This window comes from Sciurus vulgaris (assembly GCF_902686455.1).
Source record: "Sciurus vulgaris genome assembly, chromosome: 12".
Taxonomy (NCBI): Eukaryota; Metazoa; Chordata; class Mammalia; order Rodentia; family Sciuridae; genus Sciurus; species Sciurus vulgaris.
The window spans coordinates 68,672,049-68,689,706 of NC_136473.1; the positions used below are offsets into that span (position 1 = coordinate 68,672,049).

At 34.4% G+C, this 17,658-nt stretch overlaps 1 protein-coding gene across 1 annotated transcript in view; it reads left to right on the top strand.

Annotated features, from left to right (window-relative positions):
- USH2A (usherin) overlaps window positions 1-17,658 on the top strand; it is a 777,454-nt gene that overhangs the window by 233,325 nt on the left and 526,471 nt on the right. Inside the window, 3 exon segments of the mRNA XM_079107116.1 lie at window positions 1,132-1,295; window positions 13,165-13,323; window positions 17,145-17,639. Coding sequence (XP_078963242.1) covers window positions 1,132-1,295; window positions 13,165-13,323; window positions 17,145-17,639 — 818 coding nt within the window.

Sequence of the window (17,658 nt, forward strand, 5' to 3'; positions counted from 1 at the left end):
CATAAAAAGGGCAAACTACAGTATAGTGGTTTTCAAGAGAAATTGTACTTTATTTATTCCCAAGGGGATATTAGTCCATAAAACAAATTTGCAGCTTATTTGGCAGTCTTAGCTTTTATCGGCCTTTTTAAGGGTGTTGAATGATTACCCAAGAGATCACACCGTAAAAATTGCAGTGGGGTAAAGTAACTCTACCCACCATCATCTTTATTAGAACATACAGGTGAATCCATTTACTGTTGTTTTAAATGCACCACATAGAGTATTCCAGTTTAAATGCCCTTCTTGTGATGATTTTGCATTACTAATACTTTGTGGCACCAAATTGCTCATCCTAATCAATGCCATGGGCATAGTCTGTGTTTGAATAATTCACTCTAGGAAACAGGTTTTGGTTTCTGTCATGCCAAAGTGCCAGTGCTGTTTTTTTGATGAACAACTTTAGGTCCAAGAAATTTAAGTTCCAGTGGAGCAATGTCAGAATCTCAGTAAATTAACACATCTCCTAAATCAGAATAATGCTCTACTCTCTAACCATTCTGGATAAATGAATTTAGTGCCTAAAATAGCAAATGAAATATAATGTCTACTGGGGCATCCATAGTATTTGAACCTGTGTTGCTAATTTTTTTTTAGCAAAATTTAGTCTTTATGAAATGCAATATAGAATTTCAAAAATTTTAGAGAAAGCAGTGATTCACCCCCAATATTCTATTTCACAGCTGAATAATTACTTCAAAAGTTGATTTATAGGTACCTAATATAAATGTTTGGCTGACAGTAGAACTACTACTGTAGGAAGGCAAAATTTATAGTATCTTTAATTGAACAGCTGGAATTCAGGCTAATGCAGAAGAGGCATCATGGCATGAAAAAAGAAGGAATATAACAATTTGGGGGGGCATTAATTAGCTTACAAAGCAAAGACATTCTATGGTTTTTATCATGAGCAGCATCTTCATAAATAGCTGTTCTGTTTTGTTTTGTGTTTGTTTAGCTGAAGTATCCTTTTTCAATATGTCAACTAAAATAGACCATTTACTCCACAATGTTATTGATAGGTATAACTTATGCAATGAATTCTTAATCAAAATGCTATTCTCTTTGATAGTTTATTTGTCTTGTTTTCAGATGTCAGCCTTGTAATTGTCATCTCTCAGGAGCCTTGAATGAAACCTGTCACTTGGTCACAGGCCAGTGTTTCTGTAAACAATTCGTCACTGGTTTGAAGTGTGATGCTTGTGTTCCCAATGCAAGCCACTTGGATGTCAACAATCTGTTGGGTTGCAGCAAAAGTAAGTGAACTCTGGCCCATGCTGGTGTAGGAAGCACCTGGACCCAGGGAGGGATGTCTCACTTGTGTTTTTGTTGTTGTTTTTTTTGTTCGTTTGTTTTGTTTTTTCTCCCTCCACTTAGAACGCATCAGAGGTTTAGAAACAATATGAGAAATTTAGGTGAGAATTTGTTTTTCAAAATACACTAAATAAAATTAGTGTGATTTTCCTTGATTAAATAATTGAAAATAATTAAGTGATTATGTATGTAGTAGGAAATTTCTAAAGTTTCATTGGACCATTGGAAATAACTGGTAAGATGATCATATTCCTGGTTTTCCCCTGACTCAGGATTTCTTAGGATTTGAAACTTTATGTGCTAAAATCTGAACAGTGTTAGTTAAACAGAAATGGTTGGTAACCCTATTACAGGTAATTTTCTATAAGATTTATTCACATTTATTATTAGCTTCATATTTTCCATCCCCTAAATTTTATGAACACTATTCTATTATTTATTGATATTATCATCATTTTTCATAGTATATTGACTTTTATGATTGATACTTTCTCTCTTTGTTACATTAATTATTTTAACATCTCTAACTTTGTATTTTTATTTTTTATTTTTGAATATTCAGTACTTATTCATATACATATGCATGAAGCAAATGTTTTCTGAGCACTATGTCACATGTTAAGAATATTGAAATGATATGGAACACAGTCTCTGTTTGTAAGTTGCATATATTCAAGTGGTAGAAACAGGTTACATATATATACTATGATAGAGGTGTGTGCTTAGTAGCCTCTTGACTCAGCCTGGACTGAGGCATGTTTCATTTAATCAAATTTATGATTTTAATTCCTTTAAGCCAAAGATTCATTTTAGTACCTTTTTATTTCTCAACACCATTCTCCAGGACCTTAAATTGACCTCTCAAGGTCACCAGCAGTCCTACAGTTTCATAACATTGATGTTTTCTCTTTACTTCAAGATCACATATCCTTACCTTTTCCAGAATTCCTAAGACATGTCTGCTGGGAGTGTGTGGTAAGGAGCCATTCTACAATGTATTGTGCTATGATATTCTCCTTGGGATGTCCTGAGACTGTCATGAGTCACAGTGTTAGGAAATGCCACAAGTCATGACAGATCATCACAAGCCAGCATACTTGGAACTCTGCTGTCTATTTAAGGGGGATAGAGAGGGAAAGAGAGATAAGTAATGGCCCATTGGGCTCCACAGCAACTGTACTAGGTTTTGAGTTAATGAAAGGTAGAGTATGCATAGTAAGATTTTGTACCTGTGTATTTCTCTTCAGTATCCTGTATTTTATCAATCCCTCTGGATTTTAGTATAACTGTAGGTACTTCTTTATCTCTTGGGAAAGAACTTGCCTAACTGTCTTTGTATTTCTGTATAAGCACTAATCTGTATTTCATTGACCATTTAATATTTGTTATTCATTAATTATCTATCTAATTGGTTATTTTTTTGTGCAGTAAACCTTCCAGCATATTGATGACTTCTGATTGGTTTGCCATTAATTCTATATGTAAATGTTGTACCTGCTCCATGCTTTACTTTTTACTGACCTTCCATCTGAGGTAGAGTCTAAGAATCATGCCTCAGGTAAAACTGAGTAATCTGGTCACTGAAGACCTAGCTTCCATTTCTTGGTAGTGATAGATATTTATCTTTATCTTAAGCCTTTACTTCTCTGGACCAAACATTCCTGGTCCTTCCAAGTGTTGGATTTGTCATGATTTTAAGAACTTTCATATTCCCAATTATTCTTCCCGGGATAGATTTGTCTTGATTTTCTAGCCTTTTAAAGTTGTGATCCTTGATATTAAACATATCCCTCCACCTGTTGTGGTTGTTACTGCTATTATTTTAAGTTTGTATTTTTAAAAATCTGTACTGTGTAAAGTTGAAAGTTTTAAAAAAGCACTGTGTAAAGTTGAAAGATCAGCATCAGCAGAGGTAATTCAGTTTTTAAGAATTGGAAAGGTTGCTCCCTTCAGAGGAAATTGAAATCTGGTAAGAGCAACAGACATTGAGAGTAGTAAGGGGCAGGAAATCCTGATGGTGGGATGAGTGTGAAGAAACCCTTCTTTCCTGTTCCACCTTGATTTCCAAGGTACTTTTAATCCTAGCAACAGCCAGCTGGAACAAGGCCTTCACAAAGATGTGATGTGATCCCAGGGAATGTCCTTCTATGTTTTAAAACTATGAACTACTTCATACTAATATTTGACTCTGTGTCCCATGAGTGTCAAAAATGTATCCTTAAAAATTAAAAGTCTTCATGGTGCCCCTCTACACAGGTTAGGAACTCTGGATGATGACTATTATAATATTTTCTACTTCCCTAGAGGCCACAAATAATAGTTCAACAATACCACCTGTTTTTACTTTTTATTTCTTTTTTTCTTTTTTGGGTGGGGGACAGGAAGTCAGAGTGGAATTCTAGAATATTTCCAACGTGTCTGAGGATTAAATTCAAATAAAATAGTTAGACTGACAGTATGCTTCCCTATTGGGTGGGTTCCTACTTTCCTATCAGTGCACATTTCATATTTTCAAAATGATGGTCACTTTCCATGATAGGAGCAATAGAAGCAAAACAGGGATTAAATAGTTGAATCCTTTTGCATGTTTCCCTAGTGAATGATCCAGGTTGTCCTAAATGTCTGTTTGTGTTCTTAAATAAAATTATATGTGTATATGTATGTGTATACATATAATTTTAGTGAAAACAGTGTTAAGACTTGAATACAAATGAGCTGTGAATGGCTCAGTATGCATGCAGGTGTGTATACATTGCTTTTTAAATTATTATTCTTTTTTGTCCATACTTTTCTTTACTCATCAGAGAGCCCTATAGTTCTTTTATTAACAGTTTTATTGAAGTATAATTTATATATCATAATTTAACCATTTTACATGTACAGTTTAATGAATTTTAGGAACTTTATGGTTGTGTACACATAGCTATAATACAGCTGTATACTTTCTATTATTTCAATAAAATTCCCCTGTGCCCATATATAGTTCATATCCCCTTCCACTTCTAAACCCCAACAACTAGATATATGGTTTTGATGCAGCGATTTTTTCCTGGAAATTTTGTATAAGTGAAGTCATACAATATTTAGGTTATTTGCAATATTTAAGTTTTTGTATGTAGCTTCTTAGCAAAATGTTTTTGAGATTCATCCATGTTGTTGCATTTCCTAGTAGTTTGTTCTTATTGATTGCTGAGTAGTGTAGCCTTTATGGATGAACAGTGCTTTGTTTATTTGTTAATCTGTTGACATATGGATTGTTTTTAGTGTTGTTTGTTCTATCAACATATGGTTACAAATCTCTGAATACACCCATTTAAAAAAAACAAAAACAAATAAAAAACTCTTGGATATACTTGGGAGTAAAAAACTGATTTGTATAGTGAGTCTCTTTTTAATTTTTAAAAGAAACTGTCAATATATTTCCCATCATGACTATTCCACCTTACATTTACATCAGCAATTCGTGGGAGATCTAATTTCTCTACAGTCTCAGCAATATTCAATATTGACTGTTGCACTATTGCCATTTGGTAAGTGAGCTGTGGTATCTCATGTTGGTCATTTGTATTTTTCCAAACTAATAGTATTGCTGAGCAACTTTTCATGTGTGTTATTTGCCATTTGTTTTCTTTACAAAATGTCTCTCAAATCTTTTGCCCATGTTTTATGAGTTATCTTCTTGAGTTAAAGAATTGCTTATATATTTGAGATGCAACTTGCAAATATTTTCTCTGGTGATGTGAATTCTTTTTTCATGTTCTTAATGATTCACTTTAAAGAATCCAAACTTTTTATTTTTATGAATTCTAATCTAGCAAGATTTTTCTTTATGGATTAAATTTTTGTATCCTAAGAAATCTTTGATTTGCCTAAGAAACAAAAATTTTCTCCACCTTAAAGTTTGATATTTTAAGCATCCATACACACACACACACACACACACACACACACACACACACCTGTTTATGAAATATTTTGAATTAATTTTGCATATATCATGAAGTAAGCAAATGAGTTCTTTATTTTCATTTTCTGGCACATGAATATCAAAATATTCTTGTAACATTTGTTGAAATTATTATCCATTTCTCATTGAGTTGCCTGAGCTTCTATGCAAAAAAATCATTTGGCACCATAGTTTACATGTTCAATGTAAAAGACTAGAATTTTTTCCCCTGATATTAGGCACAATAGAAGGATGCCTACATTAGTATCTGCCATTCAACATCAAAATAGATACGTTAGCCAGTGTAATTAGACAAAAAAAGAAGTAAAAGGAATTCAAATTGAAAGCAAAATTTTCAATTTTATGATGATTTTTCTATTTTTGCAAAAGATACAAAATTTTTTGTTTTATAAACCAGCAGGGAACCATCTGAAAAATAAATTAAGAAAGCAATTCCATTTACTATGTATCAAAAATTTAAGCAACCAAATGAAAAATTTGTATTTTGAAGACTGGAAGGAATTAAAGAATATATAAAATAATGGAAAGAGATTCCATGTTTATGAATTGGAAGACAATTTCATTAAGACAACAATTCTACCCCAAACAATGTACAGATTTAAGGCGATTCCTATCAGAATTCCAATGCCATTTTTTTTTTTTTTTTTTGCCTAAATAGGAAATCCTATCCCCAAATTCAAATATAATCTGAAAGGCCCCCAGAATCCAATCTTGAAAAAAGAAGACAGGATTCATACTTTTTGACTTAATACATGTCTACAAAGCTACAGTAATCATAACAAAGTGGTACTGCCACTATGACAGACATATAGTGGAAGCTAGTCCAAAATAAGGAGAAGAGAGAGGTGGGAAGAGAGAGGGAAAGGAAAAGGGGGGATGGATTCCATCAAAAAAGAGAAAATATCAGTGGAGTAGATGAAGGGGAGTGAAGGGAAGGGAGCAGACATGGGATAATGGAAGAACAGCAGGATGAATTTGTCTTCAATTTCCTATATACATATGTGAATATATCACAGTGACTCTCAACACTATGTACATTCACAAGACACTAATTAAACAAACAAAGTAGATACAGAGATGAGTAGAGGGAAGTAGCAGGGGCAGGGTGAAGGGAAGGCAAAGGGGAGTACTAGGGAATGAATTAGAGCAAATTATATTCCCTACTTTTCTAATTATGTCAAAATGAATCCTAAGGTAATGTGTAGTAAAAAGAACCAATTAAAAAAACAAAATGCCAGGCTTGGTGGCACATCAAGTGGCTCAGGAGGCTGAGGCAGGAAGGTCATGAGTTCAAAGCCAGCCTAAGCAGTTTAGTGAGGTCCTAAGCAGTTTAGCAACTTGACAATACCCTGTCTCTAAATAAAATACCAAAACAGGACTGGGGATGTGACTCAGTGGTTCAGTGACCCTGGTTAAATCCCTGGTACCAAAACCTAAAAAAAATTAAAAAAAAATGAAATAGAGAGCCCATATATGGTTAGTTGATTTAAACAAGGGTACCAAATCATTTAATGAGGAAAGTATAGTATTTTGATTAAATAATGCTGGAAAAACTGATTTTATTTATATTTGAAAGAATGGACTTGGATTTTTATAGCGTGCGCATGTACATGCACATTCTTAACAATGAACTTATATAGAATTTCTTGTATATGACATTAAAAGCATAGGCACAAAAAATTGATAACTTTAACCTTCATCAACATTAAAACTGTCCATTAAAGCATACAATAAAGATAGTGAAAGGATAACCCACAGTATGGGAGGAAATCTGTATGAATCACATATCTAATATAGACTTACTATATCTAAACAACAAAAGTAATCTAATGAAAAATGGACAAAGAACTGGAATAAATATCTCCCTAAGGAAGATATACATATGGTCAATAAGCACATAAAAAGATGCTCAACTTTATTTGTTATTATAATACTGTAAATCAAAGTCCTGATACACCCACTTGATGAGCTATTATTAAAGCAAATGAGTTTGTGAGAATGTGGAGAAATTGAACACATATGAATTGTGGTGGGAATGTAAAATGGTGCATTTCTATAAAAAATGGTTTAGTGTGGTGGTTACTGAAAAATTAAACATCAACTTACCATATGATCCAGTAATTCTGCTTTTAGTACATAACTCAAAGAATTGAAGGGAAGGACTCAAACAGGTATTTGTGCATCAGCGTTCATGAAGTATACACATTAGCCAAAATGTAGTCCATCATGGAATGAATAGATAAAGAAAATGTGGTAATACATGATGGATTTATTCACCCATAAGAATGCAATTCTGATGCATGTTACAACATGGATGGACTCTGGAACATGTTAAGTAAGACAGACACAAAAGGAAAAATACTGTATGATTCCACTTCTAAATACCTAGAATAGACAAATTTATAGACACAGAAAAAGAATATCTTACAGGGCAGATAGGCTCACAATGAATTATACATGTTTTTGTTTTCTTAATTGAGAATGTCTTTATTTTATTTCTAATGGGTATTTTTTTCTAGATTCAGAATTCTTGGTGACAGGTTTTTCTCTTTTGGGGACCATTCAGTTTGTTTCTACTTGCTATAGTTTGGAATGTCATTGAATGTTTTGTAATTTTATGTTGAAAATACATTGTTAGATTATTTTTAGTAATTTGTATACACTTAAACTGTGGGAAACTATCTCCTCTGCAGTGGAGCAGTGTGCAGCCGTGCTGTCTCTAATTGGCTTTTAAATTTTAATTTTTACTTATAGACTGACTGCCTAGAGGTCACTCTGTGTCTGAGTCAGGCAATGATTTGGGCAGTCCTTGTGCTCAAATACTTCCAGACTTCTGGAAGACTTCCAGCTTCTGCTGATCAATATGCATGTGGGTTGGAAATACATTCAGTCACAGTTAGTTCTCAAGCCTCCTTGGCCTTCACTTGTCACTGATTCTCTTGGCTTCCCCCATATATTCATAGTTCCCCAGTGAGCCAAGGATCTATGGAGAGCTTTCCTCAGCCTTAAATGGCTTTCATATCTATAGGATTACCTGGTTTATTCTTTGGTAAGCTTACAATTTCTGCAGGCTGGGAGGATATCCTCAGGCTAGCATAGTTATGAATTTTCATCATTGTTCCCAGTTGAGCTTGCCACTTTGAGCTGGCAAAGCTTTGAATTTTTGCCCCCAGTCCCAAATCAAGTCAGTCCTCCTTGGTATTAAAGCTGCTTTTTATCAGTTCTACTCTAGCAAGGTTAGTGCACTTGACCATGGAACTGGTGGTAAGGGAGCAACCCCAGACTTGAGCTACTCCTACTCAGAGCTCTACTAGTTTGTCAAGGATAAGTGTTCCCATATTTTTTTTTTCTGCTTTTCATTTATTTAGGCTCCTGGAAACAGTTATAATTTTATTGTGCTATCAAAATGTTCTTCTCTAACCAGAAGATCCTAATTTTCTTTTTCTCAGTAAATATGTTTTATAATTTTCTGGTGATTGTTTTCTTTTTAATCTCTTCTTTGGAAGATATTCTTAATTTCTTCTTGTTCATCATGACAATTTGTTCCCTATCAACAGATCATGGAGCTGGGTTTCAAGTCACATATTCCTGTGTAGTTAAGTTTTTGACCAACATAAAATGAGTAGAAGTGATGGGTGGGGCTCCTGGATGTACCCTGATAGGCACAGGCATGTCCTGCCTTGAATGTGGACTTGACAGTCATTCAACTGAAACAATGTAGGGATGACTTTAAGGGAATCTAGGCACCTGTACTTAGAGGGCAGTATCCTCAACTGAGAGATAACTTTCATCTAATATTCCTGATTCTTCCCTGTTTCCAACTAATCATCTTTTGAGCAGAATCAGACCCAGATCAGTAGTCCTTCTCATCACTGTTTTCTAAGTAATATAATTACTTAGGATACAGTTCATAAATTTGGGACGCTCACAAAGAATTGATGTCTGGAGTTCCTGCCAGCCACTATTGCCATGTATTATCTCCTCTTGTGAGTTTGGATTTGGATAAGAAAAGCATTACACATTTACTATGTATACACACACAACCTATAGTGTAATTACACAATGTTATTTCTATTCATTGTCCCTTTGATACAAGACCATGTACTGTCTGGAGTTCTGGCATTTGACTTAGGAGTTCCATGTACCAGCACTCTTCCATTAAGGTACTAGAACAGAATGTAATTTTTCCATTGTAAATATTATTTATGTGTATCTATTTCCAAAGAATCCCTTCATAATTGTTAGCATGTAATAATCAAGAAGAATTACTATGTAGTTTGAAGGTAGAGAAAAAGAAAGTGATATTTACTGAGTGATTGTACATATACAACTATATTACATATAGGTGAATACATACACACAGTTTCTTCTCCAAATGACTCCAAGATAGATTTTATTATGCTCTTACAATAGAAGAGAAAATGTTCAGAAAGTCCAATCCATTCTTGACTATAATCATACAACTACCAAAGTTCCCAAACTGCCATTCAAGCTCATGGTTCCCAAACAGATGGATCTAGTCACAATGTTATACTTTTATTCCTTAAAAGCAAATCTGCATATGCAGAGATCATTCTTGGCAATTTTGATGAATGAATGTCTAAATGTTTTCTAAGAATTATGCTTTAAGCACATAGGGGTAGGTTAAGTTATCTCATAATCAGGATTTTATAATACTCATTCTTAAAATGATGTTGAATCATCTAAACCTTCAGGCCTATGATAATTCTCCCTTAAATGCCATACAGGTGTTTTTATTTACACTGCGAGGACCAGATTTTGGTTGGAAATGGTTACAGCAAGGAACAAGTTCATGTTTGAAAAGAATCTTTATAGCTGGATGCAGTGGTACATGTCTGTAATCCCAGGAGCTCAGGAGTCAGAGACAAGAGGATTGCAAGTTCAAAGTCAGCTTCAGCAACTTAGTGAGACCCTGTCTCTATATAAAAATACAAAAAGGGACTGGGGATGTGACTCAGTGGTTAATTGACTGGGTTCAATTTCTGGTACCAAAAGAAAAGAAAAAACCTATGTGTATGAATGACTTTTGCATGTAAAACAAATCATTTTCTATATCCTTTGGCATGGGATTGAAATATCTCTTTTAGTCATCCCGAATGTATTTCTCTGTCATAGAAAATAGTTGGAAGGTCAGTTTTGATTGCTAGAACTCTGAAATCTGTTGTGGGTGTGGCTGCATGCAGAGTTTTTCAATGAAATCATGAAAAATCATTTAAAAAGTTGAATTGCCATGGAGTGCAAGATTTTTTGAGAATGCTACTAGTGAGGCAATTTATACCTCTTTTTGGTTCAACCCAAAGCAACAGAATTTAAACCCTCAGTCAAAATTCAGTGAAAGGACCAAATACACTGTCAGGGTGCAACCAAAGTGACCATGTCAAATATAGCACATCCCCAAATTAAAAATAGACAGTGCAATTAAAAAACGTTTGTTTTCATATGTCCTTTTGAAATTGCTACTACTCTTGTCCTGTATCTAAATAAACATATGGACATTAAACATTAGTACCATATAATATACATTTCAAGGAATAAGACAAAATGTGAACCATGAGAGTACATATAGAGTTTCCACTGTGTCTAGCAAGAGTGTATTGAATATTTTCCCTTTAAAAATATGATACAATTTTTTTCTCATTTAGGAACCAATGACAATATCTTTGGGAAATCTATACATATAATATATGTAATTTTATATATTTCATATTCAGTGCTCTTAAAATACTGTGTTAAAATGATATTATGTTTTTAAAAGGGAGCATATCACTCATGGGTACTGCTGAAGTAGCTGTACCTCTTAGCTAAAAGTCTTTCCTGGTGTGCAGGATGGCTGTACTCTACTATTTTGTATTTCACCCTGCTCTGGCCTCCAAGACTCTGATCTGTATCATCAGGCTTACCTACTTTGGGGAGTTTAGTTAGTTGACTTCAGCTTCTAGGAGGAACCCCCCTAGCCATGCAGTGGGCAAGTGAGAAAAGAAGTCACAATATTGAATCCCCAGTTCCCTGTCTCAATGCAGAAGTTGTGCACTAGCTCTATTCTTTCACAGGAGTAATAGCTCTTGTCTGGTGATGTTCCTTATGCAGCCTTTTCTGTCCCTGAATCGTCCTTTAGGCTAGGGATAGCACACAAAGAAGAGTTAATGTAGCAGGCCCTGTGATTATCTTTCGAAAGGGCTGCTTACTAGGCTGGCCCTTGGTTGGCATCTGGAAACTTGAATTTCATGAGTTTTTGAGTTCTCATCCTCCCCAAAACTGATAAGTAGATCAGTACATCTAAACTTTTGTACAAACTCTTTGGTTTATTATTAACATCTACTTTCCTTCTGAGAGCCCAGAATTTTGGTACATGTGGGATAGAGTCTGTCTACATGAACAGCCCCAGTAGAAATCCTGAGTCCTGAGTTTCTGATGAGTTTCCCCTGGTTGACAACACTTCACGCAAGTTTTTGCAATGCAATTCAGTATGTACAATGTGACCACTGGCAGAGGACTCTTGGAAGCTTGCCTCTGGTTTCCCTAGACTTCACCAATGACATCTCCCTTTGTTGATAGTATTCTGTAAACATTTGTAGTAGTAAGTCTTCACTGCGAGCAGGACTATATAATGAGGCATGTGAGGTGAATCTATAGTTCATGGTAGTTGTGAGAACCCCAGACATATTCAGTAGAAGAGCTCTGCTTTAACCCTTCTCTGGACTACTGCATCACTTTTTTGTCTATCCTTTTAAAGGGTTCCTTTATTAAGCTCTCCCCAAATTATTTAATTTAACGTAATTTCTCTTTATTCTGAGGCTCCTGTGTAAGTCGCCAAGTGAATATTTCCCATAAAAATGCTTGTGATTTATTTGATGGATTCATTTCTTTAGATGATTTTTAAAAATTTGTTAAAAGGATTAATGGTTTAAAAAGTAGGGTCACTCAGTAGTCTGCACCTTTGACATCTTATTCAATAAGAAAATCTGATTAGGTTATGCTGTTCTAAGTGGATGGGGATTATATATACATCTTGGTGCTTGATGTCCTTTAAAATATTGAGATGCTGTTTTTCTCTGTTGTGTATTCTGTGGGGAAAAAATAAACTCTTACCCTCGAAAATTAGGGAGTTTTCTTGAAGAAATAGGAAAATTTCTAGGGGACTTCCAATGTTTTCATAATAAATATTTATATTATACAAATTATAATTAAAATGTTAAACAAGTGTTCTTATATACATGATAAAGAATTATGTCACATCTTAAAAGAAACTTTAATATAAGTTAGTAGATTCACATGGCATATGAAATTGTTAATTGGTGAAATTTACATTATTTAACATTTCTAGTTATTTATACTGGTTAATATTATTCTTTTCATTGTGTTCTGTGAAGCAAGATAAGGTATTGTGTTTAATGGAATGGAAAATTTCCTCATAAAAAGTCCAAAGAAATATGCTACTTAAATTTCAAGTTTCAATGGAATGTATGTCAACTTTGAAATTAATTAAATAGAAAATAAATTTTATGCATACTTGGATGATTTCCTGAAAAAAAAAAAAGGCCGAGAAAGTAATGCTAGATGTAAACTATTGTGGTTTTCCTCCCAACTATATTTATGTCAGTTGCTTTGACCTACAAATTTGTTTTATGCTTATAGATAAAAAGCTTTGTTTTAGAGAACTCATGATGCATACCCTTTGTTTATTAATGTCTTGGTAAACCACATGTCGTCTTGATAAAGTAATCCTGAATCAGAAAGACCTCTTTGCTGGATATCTTACTTCAGTTCACTTGTGTGTTTATTGATTGCTTTTGCTAATAAATGCTCTCTCCATTGTAATTTAGCTCCCTCCCAGCAACCTCCACCCAGAGGACAAGTTCAAAGTTCTTCTGCCATCAGTCTCTCCTGGAGTCCACCTGATTCTCCAAATGCCCAGTGGCTTACTTACAGTTTATTCAGGGATGGTCTTGAAATCTACATTTCTGAAGATCAATACCCATACAGTGAGTTTAAGGGTTTGGTGATGGAAAGATTTAATATTCTGAGAATTGATACATTAGTCAAGTTCTCTGACATTGAGGATGAATGTTGTGGTTTTTCTCTGTTTAGCACAGAGGGTTTCAAGCAGAGAGGGAACTACAAATTTTGGTAGTAATCAAATAAATGCAATAAAATGTGATGCATATTATTTAGTAAACATTCAAAGCTTATTAAATTCTCAAGGATAAAAAGGGATTCCATCCAGCATTGTGGAGAACCTGGAACATTCATAAACTTCTGGGATGTCTGTGTGGGTTCACATGGGCAACTTTTCATGTACAGTAAGTTACTAAAATATATGAAAAACCTTTCCTTTTTGAATACCATTTGATTAATCAAAAATACTTCAGGAAGTTTATCTCAAGTGAATATTCATTAAAAAGACAAAAATCACAAAAGTGTTCATACCTATATTTAATACTGAAATATTAGAAATGATTCATATATTCAATAATTTTCAGAATTATGGCATATGGCATAACAGACCAAATCTGACATATTGTTAACTAAATCATATGCTATGATAGCCTATAAAATAATATATTTTCAATGAATGAAAAATATTCATGACATTGAGGGAATTAAAAGTTACTAAAAATCCATCTATGAATTATAATGTTTTAAGTTAAAATTCTGGAGCACTTAACAATAAAATGCTTCTGTAGTTTTCTCTGTGTGCAAATAGTAAGAAAATTAATCTATTTCTAAAGAATTAAAATTTTTGGTTTAAAAAGGGAGCCTTATCTGGGATCAGAATGTCCAAGCAAATAATGTAATATTATACACATATATTGCTATTTTCATAATGATAACAATAGGAACTTAATTTGAAAGAGGAAGGATATGAACAAGCCAGGAGGGACATCTTTGCATCTACAACTTTTAAGAAGATTTTAAAATGAAAGCATGAAGGTCAAACTATCAATAAACTATTGACTTTAAAAACATTTTCTCAATTGTTTTAGGCACAACTTTCCTAAAGACAGAATGAAGAAATAGCAATTTTGAGATTCTTCCATCTCTGTGGTCTCTGATTTTTGCTCTAGTCATGTTAGCTATAGGCTAGTTTAGGAATCTAGTTTAGGAAACCTTGAAATAGCAAATTGCAATTCAAGTTTCTTTTCTGTTCCCTTTAAAACTCGACTTTCCAAATTCTACTTTAACATACATAATTAGAAAATGTAGAAAACTGTCAAAACACTGACATTCCACAACCTTTCTTAAAATGGCTACAGGAGGATGCTTTGTTGTAAAATATGAGTTGACGTTAAAACTCCTGCATGGCATACAGTTTTTGTACCTATTGTAATTGGTTACATTTTGATCCTAATTTTGTATTACTTGCATCTAGTTTGTTACTTCCGCCACTTTCTCCTAACTCTAAATGTCTCTTCCGTATTCCACATCTTCTTGAAGTTAATGGAAACTCTGAACTTCATGATGCAGATTGCAGAGGGAAATGAACATCTGTCTACATCTGCCATCTTGGCAAAGCATCCCAAAAACCTGCTACTAAAATGTTTATTTTCTTCCAAATATCAGCATGATCCAGGTGTCCTGAAACTTAAACTTTTGTGATAGGGGAAGAGAAGAGTTATAAAAATATTGAAAATGATTTTGAAGATGACAGTACCACTGGTTGAATTATCTCTGGCATTGTAAATTAGGGTCACCCTAATTTCCACACAGCTCAATTCAACAGCAAAATTAGATGTAAAACAATAAAGGTTACCATTCAAACCCATGTTTTCCATAGTAACATATTGTGATCTATTTTATAGAACATTATATGTGAGTACAACAGTCTGTCTCTTTTTCATGATTGCACTAAAATAGAATCAAATAATAGTTTGTTACATAATAAATGTCTATTCATTTACTAATCAGACATTTATATAATCCTATTAAACAAGGTATTATTTCCTAAAACTGTATTTTTCATTAAAAATACCATTTCTGGCATTTCTTGACAATCACTATAATTAATGATGTGAAAATTATCTGCATGATGGCATTTAAACAGTAAGAACAATTGGTTAACACTGTCAGAAACTTGGTACCATTCTAATAATACCCTCATGTTTATTACTCCATTTCCAGTGCATGGCTAGCATGTGTAATATGAAAAGGAAACACTACTTATATCCAGCTGAATAGACACAAATCCTTGGGTTAAATAAAGGCATTTGGAATTATAGGTGGAGAAGCATTGACCTTTTCAAAGAAAATTAACAGTGTAGTCTTCCAACCAAGTTTGAGCATTTGGTTGAGATCATTATAGAGTTTTGTTAGAACAGAAACTTCCTAGCTGACCATTATACTACAGGATTCTCCAGGACAATAGTTTCTATCCTAAGATCATGATATACTACTGTATTATCATTTTTAAATCTTTTAAAATTCATTGTTTTTAGTAGCAGGTTAGGTATAGTCAATATTTCCCTTAATAAAATTTAATTGGTTTGCATTCTCTCATGCTTTCAGAAGTAAAAAAGTATAGAGGGCAAGTTTGCATTTGGAATGTATGTAATCAGCAACTGATGTTGCTCCTGCTGTAGCCCCAATTTGGCTTCCTCAGAGATGTCATGTCATTGGTGGGAAGGGAACAGTTTAGAGGAAAATAGTACTCTTGTTAATGTTGCTTCTCAGGGTTACAGATTTAGGGAGTGTTCAATAAATCATATTCTTTTTTATTTGGTTTTGAAATGGGAAGAATACTAGATATAATAGTTATATGGAAGTTAAAAATTATTTTTATTACTGATGAAAGCCAGATTAGGGCATATACCCTCTCCTGTGGAAGGCAGTTTAGAAGACAAACCATGCTTTGCATCCTCCTCCCACCCCTGTAATTCATAAGCAAATGCATTGTTGCTACTGTTGGATGGCATGAATAGGGAAGTCCTTCCACAGGGAGACTAGAGAATAGTTGTTACTACATGAGATAATTATGCATATCACCTGGGGATATTAACATAGGGTTTTAGGCAAAAAGAGTATCTTAGTAAATCTGGAATTTCATTTCTAACTTTAATATTCATTTCCATCTTTAATATCATCATCATTCATCCCATAGTACATCAAGCGTAGCAAATGGTGGGACAGTTCTGTCATACCTGAGAGGAAGGGGCAGAGGACTCGAGGAAGGGAAGAGAAAGAAAACAGAGGAGGACAGCCATTGTTTTTATAAGGTCCTTAATACTGTTCATTCTTTCTTAATATTGGCTTAATGGAGACCTCCTCCCCATCTACACACACAGTGCCACCAGGGAGCAGACAGCAGTCACTCTGACATTTCTGTTTCATAGCCTGAAATCCCCATTTCAGATCTGTGCTGGCTGTTGCTTTAGAGAAAGGGGATTTCAGGCACATGGAGGATCACGTTCAGTCCTTTCTCAGATTCGGACCTTTGGTGGTAGTTTGCTGACCATTGGTCTAGTGTACTGGCATTTAGCAAACCATGTACACAGAAGAAGCAGTTATTTCAGTTTCAGACTGCAAATCTTCTTAGGCCTTCTATCAAAAGGAGATTATAAAGGGAAAAACAAGGCTAAATTTTTAAATTATTCTTTACTATGCACGATACTTCTTTTTGCATTATACTGAATAATGGAAGTAAACAATATTTGCTTTTTCCACTTTTGAAAATGTGAAATGTAATCTTATTCAAAAAAGTGGATTGGCATAGTTTATAGTTAAACAATATAATGGAAGGGAAATAGGAAATGAGCCTGTACCAGTTTGTGTAATATAACGCTCTTCTTTCTGTTCCTTTTCATTTCAGATACTCAACACTACTTAGATACCGCCCTGTCACCGTATACCTCATATTCATATTACCTCAAGACCACCAATGTGCATGGTTCAACAAGAAGTGCAACTGTCATTTACAGGACAAAGCCAGGAGTCCCAGAGGGACAACTGAACTTAAGTTATATCATTCCTGTTAGCTCAGATTCAGTGACACTTACCTGGAGTACACTCTCCAATCATTCTGGCCCTATAGAAAAATACATTTTGTCCTGTGTTCCTTTGGATGGCGTTCAGCCATGTGATCCCTACGAAGGTCAGGAAACCTCAGCCAACATCTGGAATCTGGTTCCATTCACCAGGTACAATTTTTCTGTACAGGCATGTACTAGTGGGGGCTGTTTACACAGCTTTCCCATAATGGTGACCACTGCTCAAGCACCTCCCCAAAGGCTGAGCCCTCCTGAGATACGGGAAATCGGTTCCACAGAACTTCATGTAGAATGGTCTCCACCAGTGGAACCAAATGGTAAGAATTCAAGGCCTAG